The 19,797-nt window shown below is 40.2% G+C and overlaps 2 protein-coding genes across 2 annotated transcripts in view; one reads left to right on the forward strand and one right to left on the reverse strand.

The window, feature by feature from the left end:
* The window catches only part of ELMOD2 (ELMO domain containing 2), a 104,047-nt gene that overhangs the window by 49,025 nt on the left and 35,225 nt on the right, over nucleotides 1-19,797 (reverse strand). The window lies entirely within an intron of this gene.
* Nucleotides 1-19,797, forward strand: part of MGAT4D (MGAT4 family member D) — a 39,642-nt gene that overhangs the window by 207 nt on the left and 19,638 nt on the right. The window contains exons 2-6 of the mRNA XM_058193041.1: nucleotides 7,337-7,477; nucleotides 9,079-9,212; nucleotides 12,715-12,761; nucleotides 16,739-16,852; nucleotides 18,487-18,562. Of these exons, the coding sequence (XP_058049024.1) occupies nucleotides 7,337-7,477; nucleotides 9,079-9,212; nucleotides 12,715-12,761; nucleotides 16,739-16,852; nucleotides 18,487-18,562 (512 nt within the window). The remainder of the gene's footprint in view (nucleotides 1-7,336; nucleotides 7,478-9,078; nucleotides 9,213-12,714; nucleotides 12,762-16,738; nucleotides 16,853-18,486; nucleotides 18,563-19,797) is intronic.

Below are 19,797 nucleotides of genomic sequence, written 5' to 3' on the forward strand. Positions count from 1 at the left end.
AAAACATCAGCTTAACTTTGGGGTCTTTGCTGCAGTTTTGAATTCGAACCAGCCAGTTGTCACAACTGTACCTATCATTATCATTAGGTCCTATGCAGAGCACATTGAGCAGCAAATGTTTTCCAGCAGTTTCGATCATTTGTAGCATGTTCAGCATAGTCCCAAAGGACATTAATAATCTTTGGATCTTCTTTTAAGTGTTGGGCACCAAGTTTTCTGAGGCTGTCCTCAATTCCTCTTCTCCAGGAGGTAGCCAGCATATTATGCAATCTTTACGAATATGTAAGATATGGCCAGCAAGCCACATTCGATGCTCATTCACAATTCTCAATGGGTGTTCTAAATCTGATCTTTGTAATTACCCAAGCTTTGGCATCCCATGGACAACAGCCCATCTAACAGATTTAGATTTTGCAGATGACATCGCATTGCTTGGTGAAACAAAGAGGTACTTGCAAGAAATGACCATTAGCTTAGATAATGAGGCCAACAAGATTGGCTTATGTATAAATTTTGAAAAGTTATTAAGTCAGAAGTGCTCATAATATGCCTATAACAGTCAGTGGTCAGGCTATAGAACAAATCCAACACTTTACTTACCTTGGTAGCATTAAATCTATCAATGGATGATGACATTAACCATCAAATTGGAATGGCAGTGACCATATTTCAATGCATGTGCCCAATTTAGTCTACAGCAGCTGTAAGTATTACCGCAAAGCTAAAAATCTTCAAGATTATTGTTATACCAACTGCAATGTATGCTGATGAAACATGGAAGCATACAACCAAGATGATTAAAAAGTAATATTTTCCAACAACGCTGCTTGAGAAGAATCCTCCAGAGATATCGTGGCCATATCAGTAATGAAGAGGTACTACAAAGATCAGATTTATAGCTGTTACTACAGTATATTAGTGTATTGTTTGTTCAGCTGTAGCATATCTGAAAGTGCAGCAAATCCATGTCTTTTATCTCAAAATAGTACAGAATAATCTGTTTTCCCAGCTGAACCCTTTCTCTCTTCATACTGCTTCCAAAACTCCTTAGCTGGAAATGTAGCTTTACACTCAGGGATGGGTTCTACTTACCTTTACTACTGGTTCGCAATGGGAGCGTGCGTGCTTCTGCGCATGCGCAGATCGCCCATGATGATGTCGTGGTGGGTGGGCGGAGCCTCCCACCAGTTTTACTACTGGTTCTATAGAACTGGACCAAACTGGGAGCAGCCCACCATTGTTTACAATGCATTATTGCTCCTTTCTCCACCTTAGTGTCCATTTATTTTTGAGGTTGATGGCAGTGAAGATTATTATTGTTCGGCTTCACACAGCTTTTTGAAAAGTTGGATGGTGGAAATAGCAAAGTATTTCTAATAAAACAAATTTAAAACCTGAGTGATAACATTTAGTAGTTGCAAGAGAAAAGAACCCAACATTTCTGTGCCATAGAAACTGAACAGTTGCGGTCAGCTACATATTTGTACAGCACAAAAGGATTACAGGAAAACTCAACTCTGCAATTCAGGCATTCTTTCCAATGAAGTACATTTCTGAGTGAGAATGAATGGTCTAAACTATTCTAAAATAGTCTAAAATAAGTATTCTTATTTTGATGCAAGTTTCACTGTAATCAAGAGATACTTTGCTATAACACAATTACAGAAAGCAGTACAATTTCTGTGTTGTATCAGTTATTTGGTTTGAAGGCAAAATATGAATAATACAGACACAATTTTTAGAGCTACAGCCTTTTGCAGCTCACATTATAGCTTTATCATATATCTGCAGACATATGTGTCTCTTTCAAATAGTAGAGTACATATGTGATCAATGTTCAGGAATGTATGAAACACTATCCTATCTCATTTTATGTGGCTATAATTGGGCACAAAGCTCCATATTCCTTTTTTTCTCCTAATTTGGGATGATGAGGTTAAAGAAAATATGGTTTGATTCTTTTCCTGAAATGCATGAGCAACGTTTAAGGCTAATTAAGATTATAAATTTTTGCATAAAACTGGCTCCCCGCCATCCCCCTCAGCAGGTAAGCTGTCTGACATTTTCCTCTCAGAAGTAAAGGGCCAAGGGGACATTTCCTTTGAAATGTACTCAGACACTGTAACTCCATATAAACAATTGTCTAATTCACCAGGTTTAAATAAAACACACTTAAATCATTTCCCCAACAAAATAGATGCAGTGAGTGTGACTGAGCCTTTCTTGCTAGCATTGAAAGGACCAGAAGCCAATTACTGTAGGGATCTTGCTTTTTCAGGGTCGATGCAAATTATGCACATCAGCCAAGACTATTATGTTACTTCAGCTTCAAAATTATATCTGCTGACAACTAATAATGAAGACATAATATTTGTTTGAATTGATTCTTCTTTGTACCAATGATGTCATATTCAGGCACACAAGCAATTTAACAGTATGAATCATCTATTTCAATTATGTTACTACAGTCTAACTCCATGGCTGTTTGTGGGGTGGGGCATAAAACAACCCCTTCCATGATTTATTTGGCATTCTAATTTTTGTTTTGTTTTTTAATCTATTTTAATGGATACCCTTTGCTGTTTTAATCTGTTAAATCAAGAGTCTACTGTTTTAGGATTTTTTGGTCCTATTTTGTACTGTTTAACTTCACATTTTAAATCTTTTAAATGAATGTATTATTCAAAATACAATAAAAATTGGTGCTTATAGTCTGTTTGGGTCTAGATGGGACAAAAGAGGCTAAACTGAATCCAGGCAAGACTGAATTGTAGAAAGGATCACTGTAAACTGTGATGATAGTCTTTGAAAGGACTTTCCCTGAAAGAGCAACTCCATGATTTGTAGAGATGTAATATTGGTTTTACAGATGCTGCATTGTATACTAAAAGTATCTGGGTGCAATTCAAAGCACTGGTTTGATCTGTAAAATCTATATGGCTTCATACTAAAGTAATTATAGAATTGCTTTTTCAGCTGCTTTTCTAGCGCAAGCCTCCTTCCAATATCTGTAAGAGAGTAAAAGGAGCTGGAGTTTAGCGGGAGTGTTCTTCTGCTGGAGCTCCTGTGTTATGAGACACCATACTTCTTAAAATTAGATTGGCATCATCATTTGTATCCATCTGGAAACAGAATTGAGGACATTTGTGAGAAGAATGGTCACTAATATTTACTGATTTAAAGTTGTTTGTGTTTCATTGGCTTTATTGATATTCTTATATTTTTATTCTGCAAACTGCTAGGAAAAATTTTGGTTAAATCCAGAATGGTATATAAACACTAAAAAAATAAATGCTTTTGTGAAAGGATTTCATTAATCAGTTTATTTATGTAATCAATAGTTGCTTTCTAGTATTCAGGAATTTTGCCCCCTAGATTTTATATCTGAGATAGGCAACTCCCATGATTGCTTATATAAACAAACATGTTTTCTTTCACTGAACTATTATTTACTTAGAGTGGGGAGAAGCCACTGTAAAATTGATGTACATTTTTGGCATATAAGATGAAATCTTGTTTTCCTTCCTTTTTTGTACTGTATAAGATCCTCAATCAACTAGCATCATTAGTTTCAAATGGATACACAGTGCTAGCATGGAAAATATGCATAGCACATCTTCAGTTTTACATGTAGAATATTATTGCTAAGGGTCAATTCCATCAATAGAAAGGATTAAAAAGTATATTGTAAGGTCAGTCTTAATGATATGTCATATGTGAAACAGGACTAGTGGGTGGATAAATTTTAAATTTAACAATGTACTGAGAAAAGCCTGCATAAAAATAGTGGTCTTATAATTTAATATCCCAGTCGGGTGTCCTATAACACTGGTACTAAATTTGTAGAATTCCTATTCTTTAGCCATGCTGCCTATGAATTGTGGGAATTATAGTACTCAAACTTTTGCAAAACAGTAATTTATTTTATTTATTTATTTATTTAATCATATTTATATACCGCCCTATCTCCCAAGGGACTCAGGGCGGTTTACAGGCACTAAAAACAGATAAATAGAATATAAATACAATATAAAACATTTAAAAAACTTATTCTAAAGCCCGTCCAATTAAAAATAGAAATAAAACCCAATTTAAAACCCAAAATTTAAAATCTAGCTCAGTCCTGCACAATTAAATAAGTATGTTTTAAGCCCGCGGCGGAAGGTCCGAAGGTCCGAAAGCTGACGAAGTCCGGGGTAGATCGCTCCAGAGGGTGGGAGCCCCACAGAGAAGGCCCTTCCCTGGGCGCCGCCAGACGACATTGCCTCGCTGACGGCACCCTGAGGAGACCCTCTGTGAGAGCGCACGGACGGTGGGAGGTATTCGGTCGCAGTAGGCGGTCCCAGAATAACCCGCCCAATGCCATGGAGCGCTTTAAAGGTGGTCACCAAAACCTTGAAGCGCACCCGAAGGCCACAGGAAGCCAGTGCAGTCTGCGCAGGATAGGTGTCATATGGGAGCCACGAGGGCTCCATCTATCACCCGCGCAGCTGCATTCTGACTAACTGTAGCCTCCGGATGCCCCTCAAGGGAGCCCCATGTAGAGAGCATTGCAGTAATCCAGGCGAGACGTCACGAGTGCGTGAGTAACCGTGATAGGGCATCCCGGTCCAGAAAGGCGAACTGGCGTACCAGGCGAACCTGGTAGAACGCTCTCCTGAGACGGCCGTCAAATGCTCTTCTAGAGACAGCCGCTCATCCAGGAGGACGCCTGTTGGACCTTCCATCGGGGCCAATGACTCGCCACCGATGTTCAGCCGCTGATTTAGCTGACTGTACCGGGATGCCGCATCCACAGCCACTCTGTCTTGGCGGGATTGAGCTTGAGCCTGTTTCTCCCCATCCAGACCCGACGGCCTCCAGACACCGGGACAGCACTTGATAGCTTCGCTGGGGTGGTTCGTGTAGAAAGTACAGCTGAGTATCATCCGCATACAGCTGATACTTCACACCGAAACCACTGATGATCTCACCCAGCGGTTTCATGTAGATAAAGAACAGAAGGGCGAGAGATCGACCCCGCGGCACCCCACAAGTGAGGCGCCTCGGGACGACCTCTGCCCCTGTCAACACCGACTGCGACCGGTCGGAGAGATAGGAGGAGAACCACCGATAAACGGTGCCTCCCACTCCCAATCCCCAACCGCGCAGCAGGATACCATGGTCGATGGTATCGAAAGCCGCTGAGAGGTCTAATAGGACCAGGGCAGAGGAACAACCCCTATCCCTGGCTCTCCAGAGATCATCTACCAACGCGACCAAAGCCGCCTCCGTGCTGTAACCGGTCGGAAACCGGACTGGAACGGGTCTAGATAGACAGTTTCATCCAGGTGCAAGGGAAGCTGATATGCCACCATATTTCTACAACCTTCGCCGCAGCGAAGGTTGAGACCGGACGATAATTACCTAAAACAGCCGGGTCCAGGAAGGCTTTAAGGAGGGCCTCACCACCGCCTCTTTCAAGGCGGCCGGAAGACACCTCCACCAAAGAAGCGATCAGAATCGCCTGAGCCAGCCTCGTGTCACCTCCCGAGTGGCCAGCACCAGCCAGGAGGGGCACGGGTCCAGTAAACACGTGGTGGCATTCAACCTACCCAGCAACCTGTCCATGTCCTCGGAGCCACAGGGTCAAACTCATCCCAAATAATGTCGCCAAGACCACCCTCGAGCGCCTCACCCGCATCACCGCAATCTTGGTCCAGACCATCCCGTTGAACGATTTTATCGATAGATAACCGTTAAACTCCTCAGCCCGTCCCTGCAACGGGTCATCCCGCCCCTGATGAAGGAGGGAGCGAGTCACCAAACAGGGCGGCCGGGCGGTTATCTGCCGATGCAATGAGGGAGGAGGCGAGCTACGCCGCTTCTCAATGCCACTAGGTAAGTCCTAGTATAGGACTTCACTAGTGTCCGATCAGCTCGAACGGCTAGACCTCCAGGAACTCTCTAGGCGCCTTCTCCGCGCTCATCCCCTCAGCTCCTCGGAGAACCAAGGAGCCGGTTGGGCCCTGCGCCGGGTCAGAGGCCGCAAAGGCACGACTCGGTCTAAGGCCCCGCCGCCCGCTCCCAGGCCGCAACAAGTTCCTCGGCCGAGCCGTGAGCCAGACCTCAGGAAATGGCCCAAGCTCCGTCCGAACCCATCCGGTCCATCAGGCGCCTGGGACGGAACCAACGATCGGCTCCGCCTCCCGCGGTGGTGAATGGCGGTCAGAAAGTCCAGGCGAAGAAGAGAGTGATCTGACCATGACAAAGGTTCAGTGACTATTTCCTTTAAGTCCAGATCTCTCAACCACTGACCAGAGAGAAAAATCAGGTCCAGAGTGCCACCCCCAATGTGAGTAGGGCCATCAATTACCTGGGTCAGGTCCAAGGCCGTCATGGAAGCCGTGAACTCCCGAGCCGCTGTCGATGACGGGCCGGGAGATGGCAGTTAAAGTCCCCATGACTAAAAGTCTGGGGTCTCAACTGCCACCCCGGCCAGCACCTCCAGGAGCTCGGGCAGGGCAGCTGTCACGTAGCAAGGAGCCAGGTACGCGATCAGCAAACCCATCTGACACCTATGACCCCACCTCACAAAGAGGGATTCGCACCCGGCAATCTGAGGCACAGTGGTCTCCCTCGGCTCTAGACTCTCTCTAATCACAACCGCCACCCCACCACCCCTACCCTGGGCCCTCGGTTGATGGAATGCACGGAAACCCGGCGGGCACATCTCCACGAGGGGCACACCCCCTTCCGTGCCCAACCAGGTCTCCGTAATGCCTATAAGGTCCGCGGAACCCCCCTGAATAAGATCACAAACAAGGGGGGCTTTGTTCACCACGGACCGAGCATTGCACAACATCAACCGAAGGCCCGGGCTCTGAGGATCCTGACCATCCGGGGAACGGGAGAAGTCCAAGGGGTCGGAGCGCGTGATCGCTTTCAGACATTGGAGATAACTCTTAAATTATCATATACACTTTACTGTTCATAGAATGCACCCTTGATATTCTGTCACATTGTCGCACTACAGGGTGTTACCCAGTGGTGGGTTGCTCCCGGTTTGGTCCGGATCTATAGAACCGGTAGTAAAACCGGCGGGAGGCTCCGTCCGCCTGCCACAATGTCATCATGGGTGATCTGCGCATGTGCAGAAGCTTCTGCGCATGCACAGAAGCAAGCACTCAAGTGAAGCGACCATGTGCGCGTGGTCCCATTGCGAATCCGTAGTAAAGGTAAGTAGAACCCACCCCTGGTTTTATCAGCACTTTGAGACTGGCATCTTGATATTGTAGACAATTAATTGTTTATGTTTAGATTATCAATATATCCTTTTTCTTTTTTTGTTTTAAAGATTACATTGAGTGGAAAGTCCTGAACCTTTCCAGCAAACTGTCAATACATCCTGGAACTATCTGCTACTATCTGCCTCATCTCCGGAAAAATGGAGACGCTATTTACCCAAAAATAATAACTGGGCAGAGCAGAACTGGGGGTGAGAATAAAATTTAACATAGAAGAGAGCATTTTTGCATGTTTATTAATTGTGTAATTGTATGAACATCAACATTTCTGGGCAATTTAAGTGTTCCTACATTATTCATTTGAGTGTGTATATCAGATATAAAACGAATCTGTGAACAAAAGAGATGATACAGTATGTCTATATTTGAAAGTATATTGCATTTAGTTGCTTATATGAAGAAACCCTATTAGAGAATTGTTTAAAATTCTAAGTTAAAGATAAAAACAAAATACATAAGCTTGGACGGTTACATTTTCCCTTTCGTTTAGTGCACTGCTTAGATAACTGTTATTATTCTATTGTTCTTTCACTAACTTCGAGTGAAAGTTTAACCTGAAATGTGGCAAAGTGCCTAATTTTATTGGTAATCTATTTGACTCAGTAGCATACTAGTCCTACTTCTTCCAGGTGCATTAGACCACATTAGTTTACTAATGATTCATTTCCATAAAAGTGTATGTTGTCAACAGCTTTACACAAAGCTACTACAGTATTCTATTGGGATGGTGGAAATATAGTACTATTAAGATACACATAATATTTCCTGCTGACATCTATAAGAAATGACAGAAACAACAACAGGTACTTAAAAATATAGATATTCCTCTACTTACAAAGACGTTAGGCTCTGAGAGGCTATTCATAAGTCCATTTTGTTTATAAGTCCAAACAAGTATAAAAAACTTGTGCAGTATGCTGCTCTTATCTTACTTAAGTAACAACAAACAGTATGAGGGAGGATCAGGAAGTGGAAGTTGTGAGTGGAAGTTGGAAGAAGGTGAGAAAGCATTAGTTTATGGTGCATCACAGACATATGAATTGTGCACAGGTTTGTTTGTCTTGGTGAAAGTTTATAACTTGAAAGTTTTCAAGCAGAGTAATGTGTGTAAAGCACCTAAATAATACAAGACAGATTTCTTGGATTTATGTAGCTTATAAATTGAAAAATATCAAGGAATGATCTATAAAAAATGATATTATTTGTAAATTATTGAAATAATAAAGATACTATACATACACTTTATATTCACTTCTTTTGACAGATAGTCCTCCACTTACGACCATAACTGAGCTCAAAATTTCTGTTGCTAAGAGAGACAGTTGCTAAGTGAGTTTTGCACCATTTTAACGGCCTTTCTTGTCACAGTTGTTAAGTGAATCACAGTTGTTAATTTAGTAACATGATTGTTAAGTGAATCTGGCTTCCTCATTGACTTTGCTTGTCAGAAGGTTGCAAAAGGTGAAGTGATCACATGACACCAGGACACTGTAACTATCATAAATATGAGTTGATTGATAAGCATCTGAATTTTGATCCCGTGTTCATGGAAATGCATCAACAGTCGTAAATGTGAAAAATAGTCATAAGCCATTTTTTTAAGGGCCATTGTAACTTTGAGCAGCCACTAAATGAACGTTTGTAAGTTGAGGACTACCTGTATGTGTTTTTCAAAAAATGATTGTACAGACTTCTATATAAGTTCCCAAATAATAATAAGTTTTGTTATTTTTGCCAGTTGCTTATTTTAGATATTGCTATTATATAAAATAAAATAATTTCTGTATGTTAGTATTCCTAGTAATTGGTATATCATCCGTGCGAAGAAAAAAGGAAAGTTATTTGATGAGTACATTGAGTTCCCTTTTCAATGGAATGTCTAAATATCAGAAGAAAAATTGTATCATAATTGTCCTTATAGCAGAGGTAAGATAAAATGAGATGATTCATTTAAGATAACAAAAAAGGAAATATAGTAATTTAAGGAAATATATTACTTTATATCCATTATTATATTAGTACTCTGCAACTGAATATTAATCAGAGCTTATGGAAGGATTTTTAAAATTCATTTTCTCCATCAACATGTTCAAAGTCTTTTTGTAAATGCTGTGTTCTCTCCCTTTATATTTTGTGTGCATTTGTGTGTGTGTGTGCCTTTGAGTCACCATTGATTCCTAGTAACTGCCTGGATAAGTTCTTGCAGTTTTCTTGGAAAGATTTCAGAAGTTGTTTGGCATTGCCTCTTTCCTACAGATGAGAGAAGTGTCTGGTCCCAAAATCACCTATCTGGCTTTGAGCATAAAGTGGAACTGGAATTCACAGTCTTCCAATTTCTAGCCAGATGCCTTAACCACTCTACCAAACTGGGTCTCTTTTTATATTTTATTATAGATTATATTATGATATTCAAAATCATTACAAATAATTATTGAATTTGAAAAATGCATAGCTGAGTTACCAGTTTTAAATTATGCCTCATCTGTAGATGCAAGGTTTCTATTAAAAATGTTGAAGGGATGGATTATAATGTGATATCATATATTGAATTTATGTAGTAGAGAATGAGTATTTCAGAAGATATGCCAGTACAACTGCTATAGCAACAACACATTATTCATATAAGGGGCAGTTTTTATTTTATATATATATCTTTTAATGTTTAAAATGACATGAAAATTATACTAATAAAATTCCATTACAGTCATCTACCTTTAGCAATTATAGGAAAATAGACATTAAACACATTAAGTAATATTAAATTGATATCAGTTCATTAATAAAATCAAGTTATTATGAAAGTATCAACAGCAGTATAAGTCTTTATAAATTGCAATTAATTTAATAAGAAATCTCCCTTATTTAATAATTTTGATTTAAATGTTAAGAGAAATCATAATTTTCATGGGTAGAGGTATAGTCCAGAAAAGGTTTTTATGTAAATTAAATTCTGTGTCAGATTCATTTTCGAATATCAGGTTATTTTAAACATCGTACTACATACTAATAACTTAAGTTGCATTTTATTGAAGGAATTGCATATACTATGAGTTTGCCAATATAGTAATCCTTGCTTAACTACCCTAATTGGGACTGGGATTTCCATTGCTAAGTGAAGTGATTATTAAGGACAACATGACATGGTGGCATTGCTTAGCGATGGCAATTCTGGTAGTCCCAGTTGCAGTCATTTGGCAAGGACTGTGCAGTAGTTAGGTGAGGACCTGATGCTTCTCCTGCTTTGTTGCCCTCATCTATACTTCAAGTCCCCCTCTCACTGATCTCCCTCTTATCTCTTTCCTTGAAATCTGTCACCTTCCCATCCCTGGTCCACAGTTGACTTTTGCCGTCTTCTTCTTTCTCCTGCTGACAAAATGTGCTGACGCATCTGCTGGCCCTTCAAGAGGCCTTCATGGCAGCAGGAGTAGGTGGTGGTGATAGATTGGAAGGCAGCCAGAAGGGCAGAGATCAGGGTGGGGGAGAGGAAAATGATTTGAAGTACACATTGCTTGTAAATTCACAGGCTGTGAAGCATGAAAAAATTTGATCATGGAGCTGCAGGATCACTACAGTGGCCATGACGTTGAGGTCACTTGTCACTACCATTATTTCAGCACTATTGTAACTTTTAATGGTCACTGAATTAATGATTATTAAGCAAGTAACATATTCATCCTACTATGCCTCAATTTAGGCATTAAGCATCTTCAAATGCAGTTTATTGGATTTGGCTTTATAGCAAGCTTTCAGCAAATTTACCAGGATGTTTTCTGCATATTTTGCAGTCCAACTATATTTTACAACCCTATACATCTACTTTATTATTTTACTTTGATTTTGAACCAAATATAGTGCATTGAGAAAATACTCAAACCCCCTTCGCTTTTGTCAATTTTCTTCTCATTAATCTATTTTCAGTACCCCATAATGACAAAGTGAAAACAGAAGTTCAGAAATGTCTGTAAATTTATTAAAAAGAAAAAGCTGAAATTATCACATTGGCATAAGTATTCAGACCCTTTGAAATTTAGGTCTGGTGCCTCCCATTTCTCTTAATCATTGCTGACATGTTTCTACCCTTTGATTGGAGTCCACCTGTGGTAAATTAAATTAATTGGACATGATTTGGAAAGACACACACTTCTCTATATAAGGCCTCATAGCTGACAATGCGTAGTGTAGCAGAGCAAAAGCCATGAGATCAAAGGAACTGCCTGCAGAGCTCAGAGAGGATTATTGCAAAGCACAAATCTGGGGAAGGCTACATTAAAATTTCTGTTGCACTGAAGGTTCCTAAGAGCACAGTGGCGTCCATAATTCTCAAATAGAAGTTTGGCACAACCAGGACTCTTCCAAGAGCTGGGCACCAGGTCAAACTGAGCATTGGGGGACAAGGGCCTTAGTAAGAGAGGTGACCAAGAACCTCTGACTGAGCTCCAGAGATCTTGTGTGGAGATGGGGCAGAGTTCCAGAAGAACAACCTTCAGTGAGCCTTCCACTGATCTGGCCTTTATGACAGAGTGACTAGACAGAAATCTCTCCTCAGCGGAAAACACATGAAAGCCCATTTGGAATACAGGAAAAAGCAACTGAAGGACTTTCAGACTGTGAGGAAAAGATTCACTGGTCTGATGAAACCAAGATTGAATCTCAATTCTAAACATTATGTCTAGAGGAAACTAGGCACCGTTCATCAGCCAACAGTGAAGCATAGCGATGGCAGTGTTTTTCAGCAGCAGAGACTGGAAGACGGGTCAGGGATGAGGAAAAGCTGAATGGACCAAAGTAGAGGAATATCCTCAATGAAAATCTGTTCCACTGAGTGAGCTTGAGAAGATTTGCAAGGAAGAATGGCAGAAAATCTCCCAATCCAGGTGTGCAAAGCTTATCACGTCATACTCAAAAAGACTCGAGGCTGTAATTGCTGCCAAAGGTGCTTCAACAAAGTACTAAGTGAAGGGTCTGAATGCTTATGCCGATGTGGTATTTCAGTTTTTTCTTTTTAATAAATTTACAGACATTTCTAATATTCTGTTTTCACTTTGTCATTATGGAATACTGAGTGTATATTAATGGGGAAAAAATGAATTTCAACAACTGTGTATTGTGTGTCTTCAGTATGTGTCAATTTTGATCAAATATTTCAGTCGAAGAAGATAATTTAAAGCTATAATATTATCTACTTAACATTTTACAATAATCTTAATTATAATATAATGGAAAATTAGATACACTCTGTTAGAGAGACATTCCCTGAGATGGGCTCCAGGATGAGTCCAAAAGTTTGGAAGACTAAACCTCTGGTCCCAATAACCAACCCAGATTGGATCTTTTATGTATCTTCTTAATGAAAAAGAAGGGACTGTGAAGAATAAATAAATTGGGTTTCAGAAAATAACATTTCTGAAATTTTCTTTAATTTTTCTAGGTGAACTCAACTTACGTTAATAGCGTTGCAGGAAGCATTATAAAAAGGTAAATCTTTAAAAATCTGAAAATATGTGATATGCATTGCTTAAAAATTCACTAATACTAAATTTTGTGTAATGTGAAATTAATTGCATGTTACCTTTAATTTTTTTTAAATTCTCTAAGTTGTACTGCTATCTTTATTTAAAAATTATAGATGATAGACAAAAGTATATGTGTTGTGTGTGTGTGTGTGTGTGTGTGTGTATACATATAGATGCTCACACACAAACATACTCATTATACACAATTCAATTAATTTAAGATAGTAGAAGAGACCTGATTCATTCACAGAATCATAAGAGACCCAAGAGGTCATCAAGTCCGCTCCCATGCACACTGCAGGATTAACTACAACATCCCTAATAAATGACTATCTATCTTCAGATTGAATGGGAAGAAATACTCCTTGAGATAACTGATTCCACTACCAAAATGTTCTTCCTAACATTTAATCTGTATCTATATCTTTAAAGTTCCGTTCATTCTAAGAGGCAAATTTCTTTTATGTAATGTCAGGGACTGCATGCTCTTAGTTCCATAATCTAAATTGAGTTAAGGCAACTATTAGGCTTCTGGAGGAGGTATGGCGAACTGAGAACCACAGCAAAGACAAAAGAACCAGTGAGGAGCCTGGTTCCTTGAAACACTCATGATAAGGAGAGGATGGCAGATTCCCCCCACCCCCAATAGTCTCCAGACAGCTGTTCCTTATTGCAGGACTACATGGCATTTTGTTATTGACTTGAGTATTGGGAGATGATCGATCTTTCTCTCCCTCCCTCCCTCTCTCCCTCCCTCTCTCTCTCTCTCTCTCTCTTTCTTTCTTTCTTTCATAACATTTATAGTCCATCCATCTTACCTCAACGTAGTAGTAGCCATGTTGCTTGCAACTAGGGAAAAGACTTCTAAAGGTCTGTAAATCTCACTTTCTAACCACTTTGCTCATTAATTTCTAAGATATTGGAGACCTTTTGTATGACAAATTTGAAAATGAGTCTGTCCTCAATCCTGAATGAAAAAATATTTTAATCACAAGGTTAAGAATTTGAAGAATCTGAAATAAATAGTAAAATGTTAAAGAAGATTTTGATTTTGCTCTTATAAAGTTATAAATGGACTAAGGGTCCTGTTCTGTGTCCCCCCACCTAAGTCCGGGAGGCACGAACAATGACTTAATTAGCCGGCAATTCAGTCCACAGCAGCTATCAGCTCTGGCAGCAAACTAGCAAGCGTCTGCCAAGTTTCTCTGTTATCTTTTCTTGATGCCAGCGAGTCAACCAGGAAACAACAGGAACAAACAGTACTTCAGCTCAAGTTCTCTCTAAGCAGTTGATTTGTTCGCCACGGTGTAGTATAGCAGCCCCTGCTGCTTTTATACCCTGTGCGGTGTGGCTCCGTGACTCAGCAGTTCCTAGGCCTGCCCCACCCCTGCTTCTGTTGTTCCCGCCTTTCCTGTCTGAAACCTAGGGTCCAACCAGGACTGATTGTCCTCAGCTGGGTCTGGGAGCATTGCCTGGGTGGGGGGAGATACAGGAGACAGAGGCCTCGTTATTTCTTCCACCTGGCCTGCCTCTGGCTCCTGGAGCTGAGCCAGGGAAGCTGGCCCTGCAGAAGGGAGCCCTGACGGCCCTTCCCCCTCACTCTCTGAGTCACTCTCTGGCAGGGGGCCAGGCCCGGGGGGGGGGGCGGGCTGGAGCCACAACAGGTCCAGACAAAATTGGAATAGTGAAACTTTTACAGTAAAAATTTGGAATTAATTATACCATACCAACAGATTCTCATGAGAAATAGATACAGGTAGTCCTCAACTTACAACAGTTCATTTAGTGACTGCTTGAAGTTAAATGGGATTGAAAAAGGGACTTATGATAATTTTTCACACTTATGACCATTGCTACATCCCCATGATCATGTGATTTACATTCGGATGCTTGACAGTTCGTTCATATTTATAACGGTTGCATTGTCCTGGGGTCATGTGATCCCCTTTTGTGACCTTCTGACAAGCAAAGTCAATCCTTGACCGGGATGCCTTATGCACGGTCACTCACGCTCTGGTTACGTCTCGGCTGGATTATTGCAATGCTCTCTACATGGGGCTGCCCTTGAGGTGCACCCGGAGGCTGCAGTTAGTCCAGAATGCAGCTGCGCGAGTGGTAACGGGAGCCGTTCGTGGCTCCCATGTAACACCACTGCTCCGTAGTCTGCACTGGCTTCCTGTAGTCTTTTGGGTACGCTTCAAGATTCTGGTTACCACCTTTAAAGCGGTCCATGGCTTAGGACCCGGGTACTTACGAGACCGCCTGCTGCTACCTTATGCCTCCCACCGACCCGTACGCTCTCACAGAGAGGGCCTTCTCAGGGTGCCGTCCGCCAAACAATGTCGGCTGGCAGCCCCCAGGAGTAGGGCCTTCTCTGTGGGAGCACCAACACTCTGGAACGAACTCCCCCCTGGCTTACGTCAAGTGTCTGATCTTCGGACCTTTCGTCATGAGCTTAAAACATATTTATTCATTCAAGCAGGACTGGCATAAATAGTTGTTTTTAAATTGGGGTTTTAATAATATTTTAAATTTTTTAAATGTTTTAATTATCGGCCGCATAGTAATAGTTCATTTTAAATTCTTTTAATTGTATATATTCTGTGTTTTATTTTGGCTGTACACCGCCCTGAGTCCTTCGGGAGAAGGGCGGTATAGAAATTTAATAAAATAAATAAATAAATAAATAAATAAATGGATAAGCCAGATTTACTTAAGTGTTACTAACTTAATAACTGCAGTGATTCACTTAACAAATGTGGCAAGGAAAGTTGTAAAATGAGGCAAAACTTACTTAACAAATTTCTCACTTACCAACATAAATTCTGGGCTCAATTGTGATCATAAATCGAGGATTACCTGTACTGTTTTTGTAAGACATAACATAAACAATTTTTTATTTCAAAAACTGGACACTAGAGGGGACAAAAAAAATTAGAGGAAATATTATACAGGCTTATAAAATGATAAATCATGGAATATTATTGAAATAATGGAATCAGAAAATAGTACCCACATATCAGCAGTGCCATTAATGATGTCTGTTTCTATGGATACAATATGTGCAAAAGATGTTATGGAAGTTATGAAAGATATAGAATTTTTTTTTACCTGACAACATAGAGAAGGTATTGAAAGTGGACTTAAAAGTGACAGGCCAAGAGGATGATTTAGTAAATGATACATTAGATTTTATTATTATAATCAAAATTCTTAATAAAATTATATTTATTTATTTATTTGTATCCTGCCTTTATTATATTTAAAAATAATTCAAGGCAGTAAACAAATTCAACACACATTCATCCTATTTTCCCAACAATCCTGTGAGGAGGGTTTGGCTAAATGAGGGTGACTGGTCTTATCTGAAAGTCACCCAGCTCTCGCTCTCTCCCTCCCTCCCTCTGTCTCTCTTTTTGTTTCATATACATTCTCTCTCTCTCTCTCTCTCTCTCTCTCTCTCTCTCTGTACATGTATATATATATATGTGGCGTGTGTGTGTATCAGGTGGGTTTCAAAACCCGTCACTACCACGCTCTTTTGTTTCCTATGAGAGAGGCCAATCACCTCCAAGGTGTGGCTTTACTCCCATGTTGACCTTGCTTTGAGTAGTTCTTGTCTTCTGGCAGCTCTGCGCCTGCATACACTGAGAACAGGCTCCCGCTGTTCGTCTGCCTCACTGCTGTCTATTTCCCTCTCTGCCTTGGACACAGAGCCTTCATCCAAGCTTTCCCCAGCCCCCAGGACTGGCCCAAGTTCCTCCATAACCTCCTCACTGTCCAATTCTGCTGCCAGCTCCGCTGGCTGCCAGCTGGCCACAACAAATATAATATTGGCACAATCTTCTGTTGATGATAGTGCCAATATCAGCTGAAGTACTTCTAATTATCCTGATTGAACACTCACTGGAAGAAAATATTGTTCTTTTCTTTCTTCAGCTTTCCAAATGAAGTTAATTCTGGTGCTCTGGAAGTTATTTCTCCCCATGAATCCTTTTACCCTGACTTCTCCAATCTTAAGGAAACATTTGGGGATTCAAAAGAAAGAGTGAGGTATGAAAGATGGGATGATAAGATCCTTGGATTGCATTTTCATGCGTATTTTTAAATTAGGATTATTTTAATTCTTAAAATGTTATTTCCATTTTTGCACATGCTCATTATACAATAACTTTATAATAGAACATAATAGTGAAATATGTGTTTATTGTCTCTGATTAACAAATAAGGCAGGAACTCATCACAGTCAGTTTTAGAATAATATCAGTTTTGAAATTTTATATTTGTATTAATTTTAAATTTTAAATTAATTAATCCCAGTTCTTGTCCTGCTTTAGTTGGTGCACAAGAGATGAATTGTTGGGTTGATGTAATATATTCATATATCTGGTGGAATTCAAAATCATGCCCCTTCATATTGATGAGCTAGCGGGTCCCTATTTTCTATGAAGGGATACAGATATCAAAGCTATAAGAAGCATTATTAACTACAACTGACAAAGCAGTCTGGATCATACTGAGGCAATTTTTTAAGGGGAAAAAATTTTTAAGGAGAAAAAGGGATGCGATAGCTCAGTGGCTAAGACACTGAGCTTGTCAATTGAAAGGTCGGCAGTTAAGCTGTTCAAATCCCTAGTGCTGCATAATGGAATGAGCTCCTATTATTTGTCTCAGCTTCTGCCAACCTAGCAGTTCGAAAGCACGTAAAAAATGCAAGTAGAAAAATAGGGACCACCTTTGGTGGGAAGGTAACAGTGTTCCATGCGTCTTTGGCGTTTAGTCATGCCCGCCACATGGCCACGGAGACATCTTCGGACAGCGCTGGCTCTTCAGCTTTGAAACAGAGATGAGCGCCGCCCCCTAGAGTTGGGAACGACTAGCACATAAGTGCGAGGGGAACCTTTACCTTTGCTCCTTTCCAGGAATACTGACATATACATCAGACTGTTGCCTACATTTCCAAGCAGATACAAGAAGCCATACATATGAAGATCTTTCTAGAACAACATGGTGAAATTCTGTCCACTATATATATTAGTCCCTGGATTTAAATGTTTAGCATCTTCATCTTTTTTTTTTATGATACAACTGATCAATTCTAAGTTTGAAGGTTTCTGCTTTAGTTCCTTGTTTTCGGTGCAAAAAAATTTCTTTGGCACAAGAATCAGTAACTACCACTTCACCTCTTCAATTCTTCCATCTATTTTGTTGACCATAGATAAGACAGAATGCTGGTTTATTTGTTATCATAAAATGAGAGATCCCACAGTATTTTTTATATAATTTCACTCTGTGTATACAAACCATATATCACAGAAGAAATGGAGAAATTAAACTTTAGGAAAATATGATAGAAGAATCCTGAAAGATAATATCGGGTGAATAAAGGATCTGTTTTCTGAAATGTCCAAGCCAGGTAGGAATAGATCCAATCTATCAAAGTGCTTATAATTTCGGATGGAGCAAATATAATTCTTGATAGTACTCAAAAATGCTAACATCCAAAATAATCAATAAGGTTATTTCCTATTCTTCCAATTAGAAATAATGACAGCAATTTCCGTTCTAAATTCTACCTAACAAAATAATTTGAATGGGTTTCAGCAAAAATGTATCTGTTTTTAGCTATACACAAAGAAAATATAATAGATTTGTATTTTAAAATTTTCATGATTTTTTTTGTTTAGGTGGAGATCAAAACAGAATTTGGATTACAGTTTCTTAATGATGTATGCCCAACAAAAAGGAACTTATTATTTACAGGTATGTTTCATGACTATATATGGTTATACTGTCTAAATTGTGCAAGATTACGTGCCTGGATTCTACAATCTTTCGGTGTTGGTTAGGGTTAGGGTTAGGGTTAGGTTTAGGGTTCGGGTTAGGGTGGCCGGTGACCTCACAGGCGTCCAAAACAAAGATGGTAAGCAGTGGTGGGTTGCCCCCAGTTCGGTCTGGTTCTATAGAACTGGTAGTAAAACCGGCAGGAGGCTTTGCCCACCCACCACATCATCATGGGTGATCTGCGCATGCGCAGAAGCATGCATGCATGAGCAAAGCATCATGCTCCCATTGCAAACCGGTAGTAAAGGTAAGTAGAACCCACCCCTGAGGCAAGACAACATCAACAAAGATATGCAAGCTGCAGGCCTGCACCTTGGAGATGCAGCTGACCATGCAAAGTGGTGCTCAATGATCTGAAAAGTGGACACTACATCTGTGAGAATACACTAGGAAGAAGAAGAAGAAGATATAGTTTGTCACTGTTTTTCCTTTACAAGGGAAGAGAGATTAAAGGGTACTTATTCTCATGCTATATTTTCTTTAAATCTGGAATATATGTGTAAGTGAGAATCCTTTTCTAATAGATAGGAGGGAAGAGGGGGGAACAGATCTGGTTGCTTCTTCCTTTCCTTCTAGCTGTGCTAGAAAGCAATTTAAGACAATTAACCGGCCTATTTGCTTCTTCCTTCCCCCCCATATAAGCTATTTTTTTCCTTTTTTAAAACAACAATCTAGTAATTGTGTTATTAATCAATAAAAGATTGAGAGTGGTTTAGAGAAATTTGTGTCAATTTTTCAGTTCATGCAGTCATTCATGTTTTCTTGAGTCCATAGGGACCTTTGAGAGACTTTTAACTCTGCCAAGGAATAGATAATGAGGGTATCGGAGCCATAAGTGCAAGCAACCAAATCCCTCATCACCTAGGGTGAAATGTAATTATTCTCGGTCTCCTTTCAGGCCTCCCTCATTCTGAGATAATTGTGCATTTCAAAGCTGAAAGCATTTTTTGAGGCGCTCTGATTCAGTAGGGCCTGGAAAGTGTTTCTTATCAATGCTCAAGGGAGGTAAATGAAAACATTAAAAACTTCATTAGCTTTTAGTATCTTGATTCAGAACGTGAGCCAACAGTCAGGAACATCTGAGTTGTATTTCATTTCAGGAGCCGACTTGACACACTATTTCATGAGAAGTCTATATTTGTGCAGTTAATGCT

Source organism: Ahaetulla prasina, chromosome 8 (genome assembly GCF_028640845.1).
Source record: "Ahaetulla prasina isolate Xishuangbanna chromosome 8, ASM2864084v1, whole genome shotgun sequence".
NCBI classification, from domain to species: domain Eukaryota; kingdom Metazoa; phylum Chordata; class Lepidosauria; order Squamata; family Colubridae; genus Ahaetulla; species Ahaetulla prasina.